This window comes from Pleurodeles waltl, chromosome 5 (genome assembly GCF_031143425.1).
Source record: "Pleurodeles waltl isolate 20211129_DDA chromosome 5, aPleWal1.hap1.20221129, whole genome shotgun sequence".
In the NCBI taxonomy this organism is placed as follows: Eukaryota; Metazoa; Chordata; class Amphibia; order Caudata; family Salamandridae; genus Pleurodeles; species Pleurodeles waltl.
The window spans coordinates 861865458-861881865 of record NC_090444.1 but is presented as its reverse complement, the minus strand read 5'-3'; the positions used below and the strand labels follow the sequence as shown (position 1 = coordinate 861881865).

General features: G+C 48.0%; 1 protein-coding gene across 2 annotated transcripts in view; it reads left to right on the top strand.

Annotated features, from left to right (window-relative positions):
• Positions 1 to 16408, top strand: part of LOC138296101 (zinc finger protein 282-like) — a 672699-nt gene that overhangs the window by 489434 nt on the left and 166857 nt on the right. Inside the window, exon 7 of one of the 2 annotated variants that reach the window (XM_069234956.1) lies at positions 10493 to 10666. The exons of the other annotated variant lie outside the window; for it this stretch is intronic. Coding sequence (XP_069091057.1) covers positions 10493 to 10518 — 26 coding nt within the window. The 3' untranslated portion in view covers positions 10519 to 10666. Of the gene's footprint in view, positions 1 to 10492; positions 10667 to 16408 lie in introns of those variants that run through there. 2 annotated transcript variants of the gene reach the window in all.

Here is a 16408-nt window from a genome sequence, read left to right as displayed (position 1 = left end):
CAAATCTGTTTATTGAATTTTTCAATTATGAAACATCGCACATGTACTGCATCACAGTATTGCCAAAAGGCACGTAATTAGCTTATGCCATGCGAAACAATAAAAAAGAAGATAAAATGTTTAACAAAACTATGTTTCCCCACTGTTGGTTGACAATGCAATAATCAGGCTCTATTACCATATAGTTCTAGTCCAGAATAAACATCCCCCCTTAAGCGACCTCCCCAGTAATCAATTCAAATTCAGAACCCTCAGATAAAGTGGACATGTCAGCTCTGAAAACTCCCCAGATAGGATACGTAAAAACGGTTGCCACAGTTCCCTAAAGTCCCCACTCCGCTGCTGTGAAGTCAGGGTAAGCTTTTCCATAGCAAGGATAAACCAGAGCTTGTGCAGCCAAGAGACTGTTGACGGAATCTGCTCTGTCCCCCACACTGATAGCAACAGCTGAACCGCCGCATTCAAGGCTAAGGCCATCTGCCGGCCCTTCAAAGATCTGAGGGGAAAGGTGAGCGGGTTGGGGAGACCCAGCAAAGTATACGCCGGAAATCTAGGGATCTGAGTGTCACAGGCCCTGTCCAGTGTCTATTATGTCCTTCCAGTACCGGTGTAGTTTGGGACAATGCCATAATGAGTGCACAAGCGAGCCCCCACCCCCACACCCCCTCCAGCAGAGACTAGATTTGTCATGATTCCAAGCATGGATCCTATTCGGGGTGTAATACCAGGAGGAGGCTACTTTATAGGCTGTCTCTGTACCTGCTGAGTTATAAGCTGGATGGTGCGCCCTATAAAAAACACTTTCCCACTCGTCTTCCAGTAGCTTCCTCTCTAGTTCCTTCTCCCATCTCAATTGGCCTGTAGTCTTGGTTGGGCAGACCTCCCCCGCAAGAGGACATAGAGTTCAGAAACCACACGCTTATCACCCTTTTTCATAAGAATCCATTTTTAAAACGGCCTATCAATTAATATCCTGTTGGCTGGTAGCAGGGCACAGTGTCTTATTTGATAGTACATCATCCTGTCGGCCTCGGTTAGGCCATATTGCTCCCTCAGCTGGTCGAAGGGGATAACCCCCTGCTCATCAAATAAGTATCCCACCCTTTTGCAGCCCCTCTCGTACCACCGACGCAGTGCTTCAGGCTGGAGGCCAGGGCCAAAATCGGGGTTCGCGCCCAGTGGGTTCATTGGGGACGGGAATGTCGTCAAACCCGCCCTGACGGCCACCCGATCCCACGCTCTCATCGTAACCTCCGTAACCGGTGATATATACAACCCCTGCGCCCGATGACGGCGCCTGAGCCAGGGTTCCTTCCATATGTGAGAGCCAGCCACTGCCTGGTCCATAAAGCACCAATGCTTCTCAGAAGAAAGACGGTCGGCTCCATTCCAAAAGGAAACGCAACTGTACTGCCTGAAAGTATCGAAGGAGGCAGGGGACCGCCAGCCCCCTCTCTCTCTTAGGACAATATAAAACCTGCCGTGATATCCTTGCCGCCTTCCCCTCCCATATAAATCTTAAGACCGCCGTTTGGAGGGACGCTATCGTTCATGGGGGGTTCCAGCGGGAGCGCCTGGAACAGATAAAGTATACTTGGTAAGATGGTCATTTTCACCGCCGCAACCCTGCCCAGCCAAGACAGTTTAAGCTTCCCCCATGACTCCAAGTGGCGCTGCACCTCTCGCGTTAGTTTAGAATAGTTCAACTTCGCTGTACTGGCGACTGTGGAGCCCAGCTCAATCCCCAAATATGGGAGCACGGAAGAGGACCATGTAAAATGGAAACGGGCCTTCAGGTCCCTTTCATGCTCCGCAGTGATAAACCTGCCCATAGCCTGCGATTTAAGCATGTTCATTCGGGCCCAAATTCCTCTATAACCCCCATTAGCGCCGGTAGTGAGGTCGTGCGCTCCGCCAAAGTAAGAATAACGTCGTCCGCGTATAGCGAAATGAGATTCTCATCCCCCCCCAAACTTCATACCTGTTATCTGAGGGTGGTCCCGGAGCCTCTGCGCCAGTGGCTCCATATAAAGCGCAAACAGGAGGGGCGACAGCGGACACCCCTGCCTGGTACCTCTTTGGACGGCGAATGGCAAAGAGAGAGTCCCGTTAACCCGGACTGCTGCCCGAGGCTCTTGATAAATGCATCGGATCCATGTCCTAAAGCCTGAACCCAGTCCAAAGCGTTCGAGCACCCTGAACAGGTATGGCCAGTGAACCCTATCAAAGGCTTTCTCAGCATCAATAGACAGGAAGAGCGCCGCCCTACGGGAACGTTCAGTTTTGTCCAAGAGATGGAGCAATCGCTTGGTATTATCGCTGCACTGTCTGTGAAGTATAAATCCTGACTTGTCGGGGTCCACAAGCCCCGGCATATAATAATATAATATAATAATTGAGACGGTGTGCCAGAATGCCAGTAAACAGTTTGGCATCGATATTCAGGAGGGAGATCGGCCTATACGAGGCGCATTCCTCTGGGTCCTTCCCCGGTTTTGGGATAACAACGATAGTAGCGTCTAACATACTAGGCAAGAGCGCATCCGTTTGACGAAAGGAGTTAAAAAGTCGTACAAGAACGAGAACAAGTTCCACACAGAAGGATTTATAAAAAAGCGCAGAGAAACCATCTGGGCCAGGTGACTTCCCGGTCTGCAACCGAGCAATCGCAGATATAACCTCTTCCGCCCTTATAGGCTGGTCTAACGAGGCTGAATCTTTCGCAGACAAAGGAGTAATTGCTATGTCCTCTAAGAAGAGTTCTGGGGATAAGTCACCGTGCTTCTCAGCCATGTACAGCCTGCGCTATTCGGTCGCTCGTGCGCACCGCTGCCTCCGAGGGGAGTCGTACCTTTTTGATCAGTGACGCCGCACGCTGTGCTCTCAACCTATGCGCCAGTAACTTGCCGCACTTATTACTTCATACATAATACTTTTGTTTGAGACGGACTACCGCATACTATGCCCTGTCCCAGTCCAACCTCCTCAGCTGCTTTCGGACCTTCTCGAGCTCTCTCCATATTCTAGGAGCACCGGTGTGTTTATGTGAGTGCTCTAACACCCTCACTCGCTGCTCCAAGTCCCCCCTGATTCGAGTCCTCGCCTTATTGGCCCTAGAAGAAAGCGACATCACCTCCCCCCTCACGACAGCCTTCAATGCCTCCCACAGAGTTGCAATGCTTGTTGTCCCGTTGTCGTTAAAGCTAAGGTAATCTATTATTGCCCTTCGGATCGCCTCTACCATTGCACGTTCGGAAGCATCGAGTCCCTAAATCGCCATCCTGATGGACTGACCCTCTCCATGACCACGTGAATCTCAACTGTTACCGGACCATGATCCGACAAGACCTGCGGCTCAATCGCTGAGTCTCTAACCCTGGGGAGAAGCTCCTGGGATGACAGAAAAAGGTCCAATCTGGCGTAAGTTTTGGTTGCTGATGAATAAAAGTAGTCCCTCAACGTGGGGTGCTCACTTCTCCACACATCCACCAGACCACACTCACTCAGCCACTGCCGCCCTGCATCCGACAAAGACCCAGTCTGACCATACCGTTGGCCTGAGCGATCCAGGTCCCCATCCATCACCAAATTAAAATCACCCCCCAGCAATACAGCGCCATCAGGGGATTGGAGCAGCGGAGTCAGAGACTGTCTCAAACAGGCTTCTTGTTGGGAATTGGGTGCATATAGGGAAGTGATCGTGAAGGAGAAATCCCCCAGTCGCATCCTCATGGCCAAGAGCCTCCCCGGAACCTCATGCTATTTAGATATCACTTCCCCCGGGAATGAACGTGATAAAAGTATCACCACCCCGGCATGCTTTGACGGTAGCGAGGACCAAAACTGCCTGGGAAACCACTTAGAGCGCATGTGGTAGGTATCTTTAAGGACAAGGTGCGTCTTCTGCAGAAGACATACATGACTCCCGGATCTCTCTAAGGCTGAGAGGATGGCTAGCCTCTTGGTAGGGTTATTTAGCCCCCTAATATTTAAGCTTATACATTTGATGGTCATAGCCTATATTAAAGAAAGCAAGCAGAGAAGACGCAAAGCAACATAGGACTACCACCCACAATATTATCTAGACCGCCTAGAATACCCAGGCCTGAGGATGCCTTCTCAAAGAACCAGCATTGCAGGGAAATCCAACAGCAAACAACCAAAAAGGGTGAGCCCCCGGCCCTCAATCCCCGGCGCCCCGTTTGCAAGGGCCGCCGAGGTAAAGACCCGTCCCGCGACCCAGGCCGCGCCTCAGCTCCTGGGCCGAGCCCTGCTCCTTCCGCGGGAGCGACGCAGCTTGGCCCTAACCAGCGCCAAGAAGCCCAGGACACCCGGGGGGAGCCTCACAGTGTAGGGAAAGCCTCCAGGCTTCCCCCAGGCCGGCCGCGAGGCAATTTCTCGGGTGGAGGCGGCGGAGCGCAATCAGGAACGTCCTAGCGCTCCACCATCTTGGGCATGCCCGGCACTTTTCTTTAATCCCCCCTTAGTGCACCCCTAATGCCACTATGTGTGCATTGTATCAAAAATACAGCACACCATGGCAGTAGTTAGGGAAACGAGCATCAACATTTTGGTGCTAGTTCAGAGCTTTGCACGGTTAGCGTCAAACATTTTGACACTGTGCTGCAAAGCCCATTGAGGCCCATTGCAAGCAATGGTGTGCCTCCTTTTAACGCCTGCTCTGAGCAGGCATCAAAAGTCCCGAAAAAAAATTACGCAAAGATATCTCTTAGATTTCTGTGCACTATTTTTTCGGTCTCCTTAATGGAGAAATGCTCTTTTCCATACATTATGCCTGGTGCAGGCATAATGTAGGGCAAAGGTTTACAAAGTCCGCAATGCATGCATTTCACCACTTTGTAAATTTGGCTTGGCGATTTTGGCCTCGTTTGGCCACATTAGGGTAAAAAAATAACACTAATGTGGCTCAAAGAGGCGCTAGGGGATCTTAAATCAACCCCTGATTATAATAAGAAACTTTAACCCCTTCCCCACCTGCAGAGCTAAGGCGCCAAGGACGTAACCGTTACATCCTGGGACCGGCTTATGGGGGGAGCGTTAGCGCTGCACACATGAGCCTCCCACCCACCCCCCAGGGCAGGGATGGAAGGGGATTCACTTCCCCTTCCACCCCGACCCCTCTCCCCACTCCCACAGTGGCGTTTGATGACATCAGTGGCTGCCCCAATCACGCTGGAAACTCAGCTTCCAGCACGATCGGAAGAGAAATAAAAGCATTTCTCTTCCAATCGGGGTGGGGGCGGCATGGAGAGGATTGAAAGGAAAGGAAAGGCTCTTTGAGCATTTCTGCAGCCCAATCATGAAGCGATTAGGGTGCAGAAATACCCACTAGACACCAGGGATTTTGTGTTTTGTTTTGTGTGTTTACACAATAAAGGGGAGCTTCCCCTTGAGCAAGGGTCACTCCCCTGGGTGGAATTTTTAAATTAGACCTTTTCAGCCCCCTCTGAGTGCAGTGTGCCTATTATAATTAGGCCGATGTACCCCTGGTGGGGGCAGAACCCACTAGACACCAGGGATCATTAAAAAAACAAAAAGAAATGATATGTGGGGAGTGACCCCCTTAAAGCAAGGGTCACTCCCCTGGGGGCAAATTGTTTTTAGGCCATTTGTGCCCCGCTTGGGGGCATATCAGCCTATTTTTCATAGGCCTATCTGCCCCCAAAGGAGGCAAAAAGCACTAGACAGCAGGGAATTTTTTGTTTTACATCAGTTTCACGCAAGAGGAGCGACCCCTTAGGCAACGGTCACTCTCCTGGGGGGGCAAATACATTTTAGGTCATTTCTGCCAACCCCCCCCCACACACGGGAGTAAGATGGGCCTATTTCAATTAGGCTGATTTGCCTCCAAGGGGGACAGAAACTACTAAGCACCAGGGATTTTTTTAATTAGATTTTTTTACAGATGGGGAGCGACCGCTTAGGCAAGGGTTGCTCCCCTGGGGGGGCAAATTTATTTTAGGTCATTTCTGCCCCCCTAATAGAAATAGGCCTAACTACCCTCCGGGGGCGGGGGGCAGAAACCACTTAGGCACCAGAGATTGGTGTGTGTGTTTTTTTTATTGGGGGGGGCAGCACATTACTGTTGGCTTTGCTGCCCCCCTTGGGGGCAGATTGCCCTATTTTTGGAAGGCCCATCTGCCCCCAAGGGGGCAGAAAGCCCAGCAGAGACCAGGGAAGAATTATTTTTAAACCCCCACCCCAATTAAATGGGGACAAAGTTTTTCTGCCCACCAGTGGGCAGATGGGGCAATTACCCCCAATCCACTCCCTGGGGAGGGAGGGGGGGGCAGAAAGCCTACTAGATACCAGAGAATTAAAAAAAAAAATTGTGGGCTGGTGGCTACCAACCAGTATGGGCATGGTTATGCCCCCACCCCAACTGAAGAGGGTAACAGTCTTTCAGCTCTCCCCTGCACACTAAAAGGTCTTATCCCAATGGCAAGCAATAGGACATTTGATCATTTTGGGTTCTGGTTTTACGTTTGGGCCATGAGAGCTTTGTCTAACTCTCACTTGGAATGGTGAGGGCTGCACTTTTTGCACTTTGGGAAGCTGCCATGTAGGAAAATCTACGAGACCTAGACACATCTGATAACTAACCATCTGGGTGGGTCCAAGGCGGTGTGCTTTACATGCACCCGCACCATTTTCTTACCCACAATGCACTACAAACCACCAACTTTGCTTGAAATCACACATTTTTCCCACTCTTATGTGATGGAACCTTCCGGAATCTGCAGGAATCCACAAAATTCCTACCACCCAGCATTATCGGATTTATACCGATACAAATTCTGCTCTACTTGTCAGCCTAAGACAGGTTTTTTCAAACTGCCCTTTTGGACCCCTTTTGGTTCCCCCTCAATTTCAACATGCTTTTGTCTCTTCCCTGTCACGGGCACTTGGCCCACCTATACAACTGAGGTATCATTTTGATCAGGAGACTGAGGGAAACATTGGGTGGGAGGAAATTTGTACCAGGGCGGTGATCCCACACTGGAATGTGGGAAAAATTAGAAAAAGGTTTGCTGAGGATTCTGGGTAAGAAAACACTGGGGGATCCACGGAAGTCACACCTCTCTGGACTCCCTCAAGTGTCTGGTTTTCAGAAATGTCTGGGTTTGGTAGGTTTCCCTAGATGACTGCTGAGCCCAGGTCCAAAAACGCAGGTGCAAACAGCCCCTGCAAAAACAGGTAGGCCCATATTTATACTTTTTTAGCGCCGCATTTGCGTAATTTTTTGACGCACAAGCGACGCAAACTTGCAAGATACAATTGTATTTTGTAAGTTTGCGCCGTTTTTGCATAAAAAAACGGCGCAAATGCGGCGCTAAAAAAAGTATAAATATGGCCCGTTGTTTTTAATTTGATCATTTTGATGTGTCCACGTAGTGTTTTGGGGCATTTCCTATTGCGGGCACTAGACCTACCCACACAAGTGAGGTACCATTTTTATTGGGAGATATGGGGACATGCTGGGTAGAAGGAAGTTTGTGGCTCTCCTCAGATTCCAGAACTTTGCAGCACCAAAATCAGAGGAAATAGTGTTTTGTTTTGCCAAATTTTGAGGTTTGCCAAGGATTCTGGGTAACAGAACCTAGTGAGAGTGACACAAGTTACTCCATCCTGGGATCCCTAGGGGTCTAGTTTTCAGAAATGTCCAGTGTTGCTGGGTTTTTCTTGGTGCCGGATGAGCTAGAAGCCAAAATCCACAGCTAGGCACTTTGCAAAAAACAGGTTAATTTTCTTTGGGCAAATGTGATGTGTCCACCTTGTGTTTGGAGGCATTTCCTGTCGCAGGCACTAGGCCTATCCACACAAATGAGGTACCAATTTTATCAGGAGACTTGGGGGAACTGTGGGTAGAAGGAAGTTTGTGTCTCCCCTCAGATTCGGAACTTTCCATCACCACAATGTGAGGAAAAAGTGTTTTTTTGGCCAAATTTTGATTTTTAAAAAGGATTCTGGGTAACAGAACCTGGTGGGAGCCCCACAAGTCACCCCGTTCTGAATTCCCCTAGTGTCTAGTTTTCTAAAATGTATAGATTTGGTAGGTTTCACTAGGTGCTGGGTACACTAGAGGCCAAAATCCACAGCTAGGCACTTTTTAAAAAATGGTTAGTTTTCTTTGGAAAAATGTGATGTGTCCATGTTGTGTTTTGGGGCATTTCCTGTCCCGGGCACTAGGCTTACCAACACAAGTGAGGTACCATTTGTATTGGGAGGCTTGGGTGAATGCTGGGTGGAAAGAAATGTGTGGCTCCTCTCAGATTCCTGAACTTTGTATCACCAAAATGCGATGAAAAATAGTTTTCTGCCAAATGTTGAGGTTTGCAAAGGATTCTGTGTAACACACCTAGTGAGAGCCCCACAGGTCACCCCATCCTGGATTCCCCTAGGTGTCCAGTTTAAAAAAATGCACAGGTTTGGTAGGTTTCCCTAGGTGCCGACTGAGCTAGAGGCCAATATCCACACCTAGACAATTTCCCAAAAAACATGTCAGATTTCAATGTAAAAATGTGATGTGTCCATGTTGCATTTCCTGTCGTGGGCACTAGGCCTACCCACATGAGTGAAGTACCATTTTTATCTGGAGAATTGGGGGAACACATAAAAGAAGAAGATGTTTTATTGCCCCTTGTCTTTCTCTACATTTTTCCTTCCAAATGTAAGACAGTGTGTAAAAAAGATGTTGGTTGGAGAAATGCCCCGTAATTCACATGCTAGTATGGGGACTCCGGAATTCAGAGATGTGCAAATAAACACTGCTTCTCAACACCTTATCTAGTGCCCCTTTTGGAAATACAAAGGTTTCCTTAATACCTATTTTTCACTCTTTATATTTTACCATATAAATTGCAATACCCTGTATACAATGAAAACACATTGCAAGGTGCAGCTCATTTATTGTCTCTGGGTACCTCGGGTTCTTGATGAACCTACAAGCCCTGTATATCCCAGCAACCAAAAGAGTCCAGCAGACGTAACAGTATATTGCTTTTGAAAATCTGACATCACAGGAAAAAGCTGCAGAGTAAACCGTGGCGAGAAATGGCTGTTTTTAAAAAAAAAAAAAATTATTTCACCTGTTATTTTCTGTAGGAAAACCTTGTAGGATCTACACAAATGACCCCCTGCGGGATTCAGAATTTTGTCTATTTTTCAGAAATGTTTAGCTGTCCGGGATCCAGCATGGTTTTCACACTCATTTCTGTCACTAACTGGAAGGAGGCTATAAGCACAAAAAATAGTAAAAATTACAGAATTGTGTTGAAAAATTTGGTTTTCTGATTCAAATCTGCCTGTTCCAGAAAGCTGGGAAGATAGTGATTGTAGCACAGCAAACGGTTTGTTGATGTCATCTTCAGGGGGGGGGGGAAAACACATGCTTTCTTCTGCAGCACTTTTTTCCCATTTGTTTTTTTTTTAAACGAAATTTTAGCTGTATTTTGGCTAATTTCTTGGTCTCCTCCAGGGGATCCCACAAACTCTGGGTACCTCTAGAATCCCTAGGATGCTGGGAAAAAAAGGACGCAAATTTAGCGTGGATAGCTTATGTGGACAAAAAGTTATGAGGGCCTAAGCTCGGACTGCCCTGAGTAGCCAAAAAAAGGCTAGGGAAAAGGCCTGGCAGCGAAGGGGTTAAATGTGCTCACTCTGCGGAGGTCGAGAATTCTTGTTCTGTTGGCTCAAACACTGAGCAGACCGGACATTTTAGCTGCAATGTACAAGGCACTGGATTCAAGTGTGGTTTCATACATAAAGACATTGGAGTTATCTGATGGAAAGTGGCATTGTTTATCCATGTTATTTCAGTTGAAGCTGGTGATAAATGTTACACTTGACTTTCTTTACTCCAATAAATGTTATTTATAACTAAGATTACACTTGACCTAATCAAATATTAACCGTGCAGAAAGTATTACAAATTATGTACAGCACCCTGAATTTCCAGAGTGTGAGAAGAGACAGGAAGCTTCATATGGAAAAACGTATTCTTGTTTGAAGAAAAAGGGGAAAAGTAACTTGTTAATGACCACTGATTTTCTGCCCTTCATATTAGGGAACAAAGGCTTATGACTGGGAAACTTTGCAGTTTACCCGTTTCTGTTTTCCGTCTACTTCTTAAATTTATTTTATCTATCATTCTTGTGTATCACTTTCAACAGCTTCTGCATATATGTGTACATTGGTTTATAATGTCACCACATAAATGTGATTCACCTTACTTTGAATATTTCACCGATTATTTACACGAATATATAAAGCAGGCAGTGGTTTCAAGCTTTATTATAAATATTACGTTTTTATACAAAAACACAGGCCATATTGCGGTATAAGCAGAGAGATGTAAGCAATGAATCAAGTATGTATAAGGCAAAATGTTAAGGATTTCAACCTTTTATTTTTTATGCATCTAACTGTTCAACTTTCGCTATCATGTATATAACTTTGGACTTTCTTTTAGGTTATGTTTGCAGACAACATGTTTAAGCTGCTGTTGGACAATTTACGGTATTCATCCATAACTAACGCCAAAAAGTGATGTATCGTTTTCTGGTGGTCTCTACTAATTGAAAAACGTGTACCAGCTCTAGGAAATATAGCCTGGCAGCATTAAATAAAGAAATAGAATTAAGTAGCCATGACCTGTGCCTCTGGAAATATCCTAGTTGCTAACTTGAGTATGCATTATACTGTTTTTTTGGGGTGAGGGTGTTTTTAAAACACATTTTTTAAAAACATTTGTACCACATTCACTGTGTCAAAACGGTCCCACTCACACAACAGCGATTTCATATCACTTGGGAGGCTTTTACATCATTGTTGTATGAAACTGAGCAATTCGTTCCACAGTTTGCAAGCATTAGATTTGATACCATCCACCAAATGCACAACAGTATGGTTCCTATGCAGCAGCATTAGTGTTAGTTATCAATCCTGTTATAACAGAAGATCTTAACCCTGGGAATATGGATACAAAAATGATGAATTACCATCAGTGCTAATTACAAAGAGGCAGATAACTGATGTCAGTGCTGATGAATAATATCCTTTGTCTATTGTCAGGTGTGGCTTAACTTAGTTTCACTGGTTCCAGTGGGGGCCATATTATGCAAGTGACCACAGAGCAAATGCGTGGAGTCTTCATTCAAGCCGTGGGGCTTGGACCAAGTACTGCTTCCTATGGTCAGTGTCCTTCCTCTGACCACACCCTTCTGCAGATAGTCTCTTTTTATTTTTTAAAATTTTCAACATGCATTAGTTGTGTTAATCCACCATCTCCTGCCGTTGTTTTTTACAAACCCCACCCCCACTGTTTCTAACCCACCACCCCTTCCTCCCGTTCTGTTTTACCCACCCTCCTGTTTCAGCCACCCTCCACACTCCCCCTCGTGTACCTCACCTTCCTCCCTCGTGCCCCCACCCTCCTCCCTTGTGTCTCTTTTATCTCCATTCAGGTCCTTTTATTGGTATTTATTTTCTTTCCACTTTTATATAGCGCAAACTTGAGCCGAAGGTATTGGAGCACTTTCATGAGCACCAGTTGCATTACACATGATCACTTTCATTTTTTTTTCTATTAAACACTGATTGAGCTACTTAGTGTGCTGAAGCTTTTCTGCTATATATCATAGCTCATGTAAGGTGCTGTGAGGTTGGGCAGTGGATAGTACATTTTATTTTGTGTGCATCCTGGTATGTGCTCTGCGGGTCAAGAGCCTGTCCTATTCTGGTGAGTGTTTAGGGACTGTGCTCGCCCATCAGCCAACTGTGACACAGTGCGGCAGCCTTTTTTGCTATAATGCAGCACAGTATGGCCTTTGCCACATCCAGGTAAATATCTCCACATCTGTTCTTGGTCCAAAATGCGAACCAGTGACAGAGAGGATGGTGAGAAGCAGGAATTAGAAGGAAGGTGATGCTGCTCAGTGGGTTACATGCCTGCTACGGATGTCTATCTAAGTAGCTTTCCCAGCTTCAGAAGATGTTAAAAATAATGACCACCTATTGTTTAAGTACCTGTTCTTCTTGTGGTGGGCACGGGGAGACTAAGGGGGTCATTCTGACCTTGGCGGACGGCGGAGGCCATCCGCCAAGGTACCGCCGTCAGAACACCGCACCACGGTCGAAAGACCGCGGCGGTGATTCTGATATTTGCCCTGGGCTGGCGGGCGGCCGCCAAAAGACCGCCCGCCAGCCCAGGGCAAATCAACCTTCCCACTAGGATGCCGGCTCAGAATTGAGCCGGCGGAGTGGGAAGGTGCGACGGGTGCAGTTGCACCCGTCGCGTATTTCAGTGTCTGCTGGGCAGACACTGAAATACTTTTTGGGGCCCTCTTACGGGGGCCCCTGCCATGCCCATGCCATTGGCATGGGCACGGCAGGGGCCCCCAGGGGCCCCGCGGCACCCCCTACCGCCATCCTGTTCATGGCGGGAGAGCCGCCATGAACAGGATGGCGGTAGGGGGTGTCAGAATCCCCATGGCGGCGGAGCGCGCTCCGCCGCCATGGAGGATTCAGATGGGCAGCGGAAAGTCGGCGGTACACCGCCGACTTTCCGTTTCTGGCCGCGGCTGAACCGCCGCGGTCAGAATGCCCAGCGGTGCACCGCCAGCCTGTTGGCGGTGCTACCGCCGACCTCCGCCATGGCGGTAATTACCGCCATGGTCAGAATGACCCCCTAAGTGATTTGCCCAGAATCAAGTTATGTTAAGCTGACACTGAGACTGGATCCTGTTTCACCAACTCCATTGTTGGCAGCTCTGGCAGTTACGCCATAACTGCACTCCTTCTCTCAAGCCATCTAAAAAGTGCTTGAGAGATTACATTAAGCTGGTTGCCACCATCTACCTCTGAACCATTTTTTCCAGATCTGTCCCTCACTTATCTTTTACCGTTTCATCTCTTATTTTTAAAACAAATATACTGCTTTCACGTTTGGTTAACTGCAAGGTTCTCCTCTCGAGTGCTTCTACAAGAGGGGACACTTAGAAATGGGGTTTCTGGTTGGCTAGGGAAGGCACCTCAGCTAGGCAGAAACCACCACTCTAGTCATGGCGACTAAGTTACACACCAAAGGTAACCTGTGATCACACCCGGTAGCTTGACTCAGAGCAGTCAGGTTTATCCCCAGAGGTAATGTGTAAAGCGTTTTCACAACACACTCACACCAGTAACACAATAAATACACCACAAAAGAGACTTGACACGTAATTATATAAAAAAAAGTCTCTATATTGTATATCATAAAACCAAACAACATAATTCAGTAATACTGTACATAGGCTGCCTAAACTGTAATAGTACTCATCTTTCTGGAAAGGGCAATAATATACAAATAACAGGCCTCAGTGGATCTTTAGGCAGACCAATAGTTCGTGACAGTGGCATGCATTACATAGCCAGTACAAGCAGGGCAAGGGAAAAGCTCATATAGCATGACAGATTGCACTTAGATAAGAAATGCCAGCCCTGCAAACAGTGTTGGAGCACATACAAATCACCACATCCATCCAGGGGGCGCTTGCACTTCCACTAAAGTAATTACATTAGCCTTCGTAACCCTAATGGAATCAGACCAACAGTCACACCATTGCAGGCCACAAATACAATTATTGGGGCAATAGAAAATGCCTGTACTCCTAGTATGAGCATTACAGTAGTTTATGGAGCTCTTTGGAGTTGATTCTCCCATCCGCCTTTCAGGGCCGGTACAGCAATGTTGTGGGCCCCCGTCAAGGCTGCCGCACTCTGACATTGTTGCCCAAAGGCTGTGCCCAGGAACGTCCATGGCCAAAGAAAAGAAAGGGAACCCACACTCTGGCTGAAGGTGGTGGGGACACAGTAGGGACTGCCTAAGAATGTCATGGCTCCTGCATACTCTGGTTTATATAAAGGAACAGAGGGCGCAACATTGACCAAAATAGCGAGTACTTCTGGGGTATTGGGAAAAGTACAGTTAACAGGGACACCAATCCCTGAACTCTATCCCGTCAGGGTCTGACTTGTTTTTACTGCTGTGGTAGCTATTTCAGGGTTTACCCTGGCAACTGCATCATTCAGGTCGGGCCACTTTACATAGAGGTGGGCACACTGAAAACAGCGCATCTAGGACATCGTTGCTAGAATCACTATCACTGTCTTCGCCTGAACTCCCTGGATTTCCTATTGTGAGAGGACACCTCATTTTTCATGGTTAGCTCCCACTTTCTGCCTGATGTTGATGTGTTCTAGAAGTTGGTAGTGCCAAGGGCTCCTGCTAAACAGGTTCCCTGAGTCAGAGCTCTTTCCCTAAATCTGTTGTGATGTTTTGCACAATTGGATACACTTTTAATTATCCCCATAAATCCCTAGTAAATGGATAACCCAGCACCCAGGGCAAGAGATAGTAAGAGTAGACCACTGAGGGCAGCAGCACTGATTGTGCCACCCCCAAGGGTCCTGCACCCAGATGCACCCAGCACTGCCACTGCAGGCTGAGTGTACTTTGGCAAACCTAAAAAGACAAACTCGACATTGTACACCCTCTGTGTGCCCTGTCCACCCTACACTGCATATATTGTGGGTAAGTCACCCCTCTGGCAGGCCTTCCAGCCCTAAGGCAGTGTGCACCATACTATGTGTGAGGGTATAGTTGCATGAGCAATATGCCTCCACTGTGTCCTTGACAAACCCAAGACATAGTGAGTGAACAGAGCAGCCATTGTACATGCAAGTACTGGGCACTTGTCAAACATGAGTTTCCCAGTTATATGATGGCTATTCTGCACCCTGGGTTCTTTGGTATCAAACAACTCAGAATAATAAATCCAAACTGGTACCAGTGTTGGATTTAACCCTAAATGTACCCAGAGGCCACCTTAGAGGTGCCCCTTGCAAAAGCTAACCCTAACTGGCATAGTTGCTGACTGTTCCATCCAGCCTGCCACTCCAGACAGCCAATATACAAACCTAGGGGAGAGCCATGGCTCTCTGGTTTGTAAGATAATACCCTTCCTGGGTGGAGGAGCTAACACCCCCTCCGTCAGGAATGTGCAGCACCCTGGTGGTGAGCTTCAAAGGATTACTGCCCCTGAAACTCGAGCCCCCAGGCCCGCTGCTAGCAGCAGAGGGCTTCCCTCCCTTGCAAACCCACACTTTGGGCGGGAGCAAAGGTGGTAAACCAGACAAAGGGTAGGAGGAGTGGCCTCATTGAGCATGCGCCACCCCCAAGGGATTGCATGCGAAGTGGACCCTCTGTCTCATTTTTCTCCATCTTGGAATACAGGAAAATAGCCAATCAGGTTTAGGGAAGTGACCCTTCCCTCAGAAAGTGGCCACTGTAGTGGGTGTAGCCACCCAAAGGTAGGTGTCCCATTGGACACTACCAGGTTCCCCCTAAAACGTCCTCTAAATTCAGTATTTAGTGGGCTCCCCAGACCAAGACATTAGATTGAACAGGAGGGAAGAAGACAGCACCAAAGAACCCGCCAGGACAAGAACCGAGGACCTGCTGCACCAGAAGAGGCTCCAATACCCCTGTTTGCTGCACCAAAGTCCCAACAATCGCCACTGCGGAGGAGCTGACCACTAGAACAACCTCAAAATCCCCAGAGGACCTCCAGGCTCCGCAAATAGCCTAAATCTCCCTCCTGAGTGGAGGCACCACTCAAGAAAATAATGAAACCTGCAAAGGACCAACAAACCAATTCACTGAATCGGCGATATCTCCACAACCGGATGTCACAGCTGGATCTGTTGACACACCGATGACCACCCGGACGTGACCCACATCTGTGCCAAGTTTGGTGGCACTGCTCCCTCTAGTGGCCGAGTTACAGCAATACCCTGAGTACTGGTAGGCTGACATCGGACCAGTGGAAAACCAGCTCCCCAGAGCTGAAAAAGGATCAGGAGGAAGCCTCTATTGAGGGACTTCAGGAACACCCCGGACCTCTGACCAGAGGGCCCCCGTTGTCCTGCAAGCCGCCCTCAAAGAGACTCACCTCCAGCTCCAGTGGCCTCCGTTGCACACAGCATCCAAGACCTCCAAAATGCCCTACCCCTGGCCGCCCTGGGCCTTGCATTGCAGGATCTGCTGTGTGCCCCAGGTCCGTAAACCTTTGCAACCTCAACAGTCCAAGGGGACCCCAAGGCACCATCTTTAACTCTGCAAACCAGCTCCTTTTCCAAGTGCCCCTTCCAGGTGGCTGTGTACCTGTGCCAAGAACCTCTCCAACACTGCTCCCGCCTAAACTAGGAGCTGCCCAAGACTCTCCAGCTGGCACACTGTGCCCACCGACCACTCCAGCCATCCTGCAAGAGAAAAGACTGGTAACTCCACTGTGTGATTTTAACTGCATTTTTAAAGGTGACTGTGCGTTGATTCCAATGTTGCAAA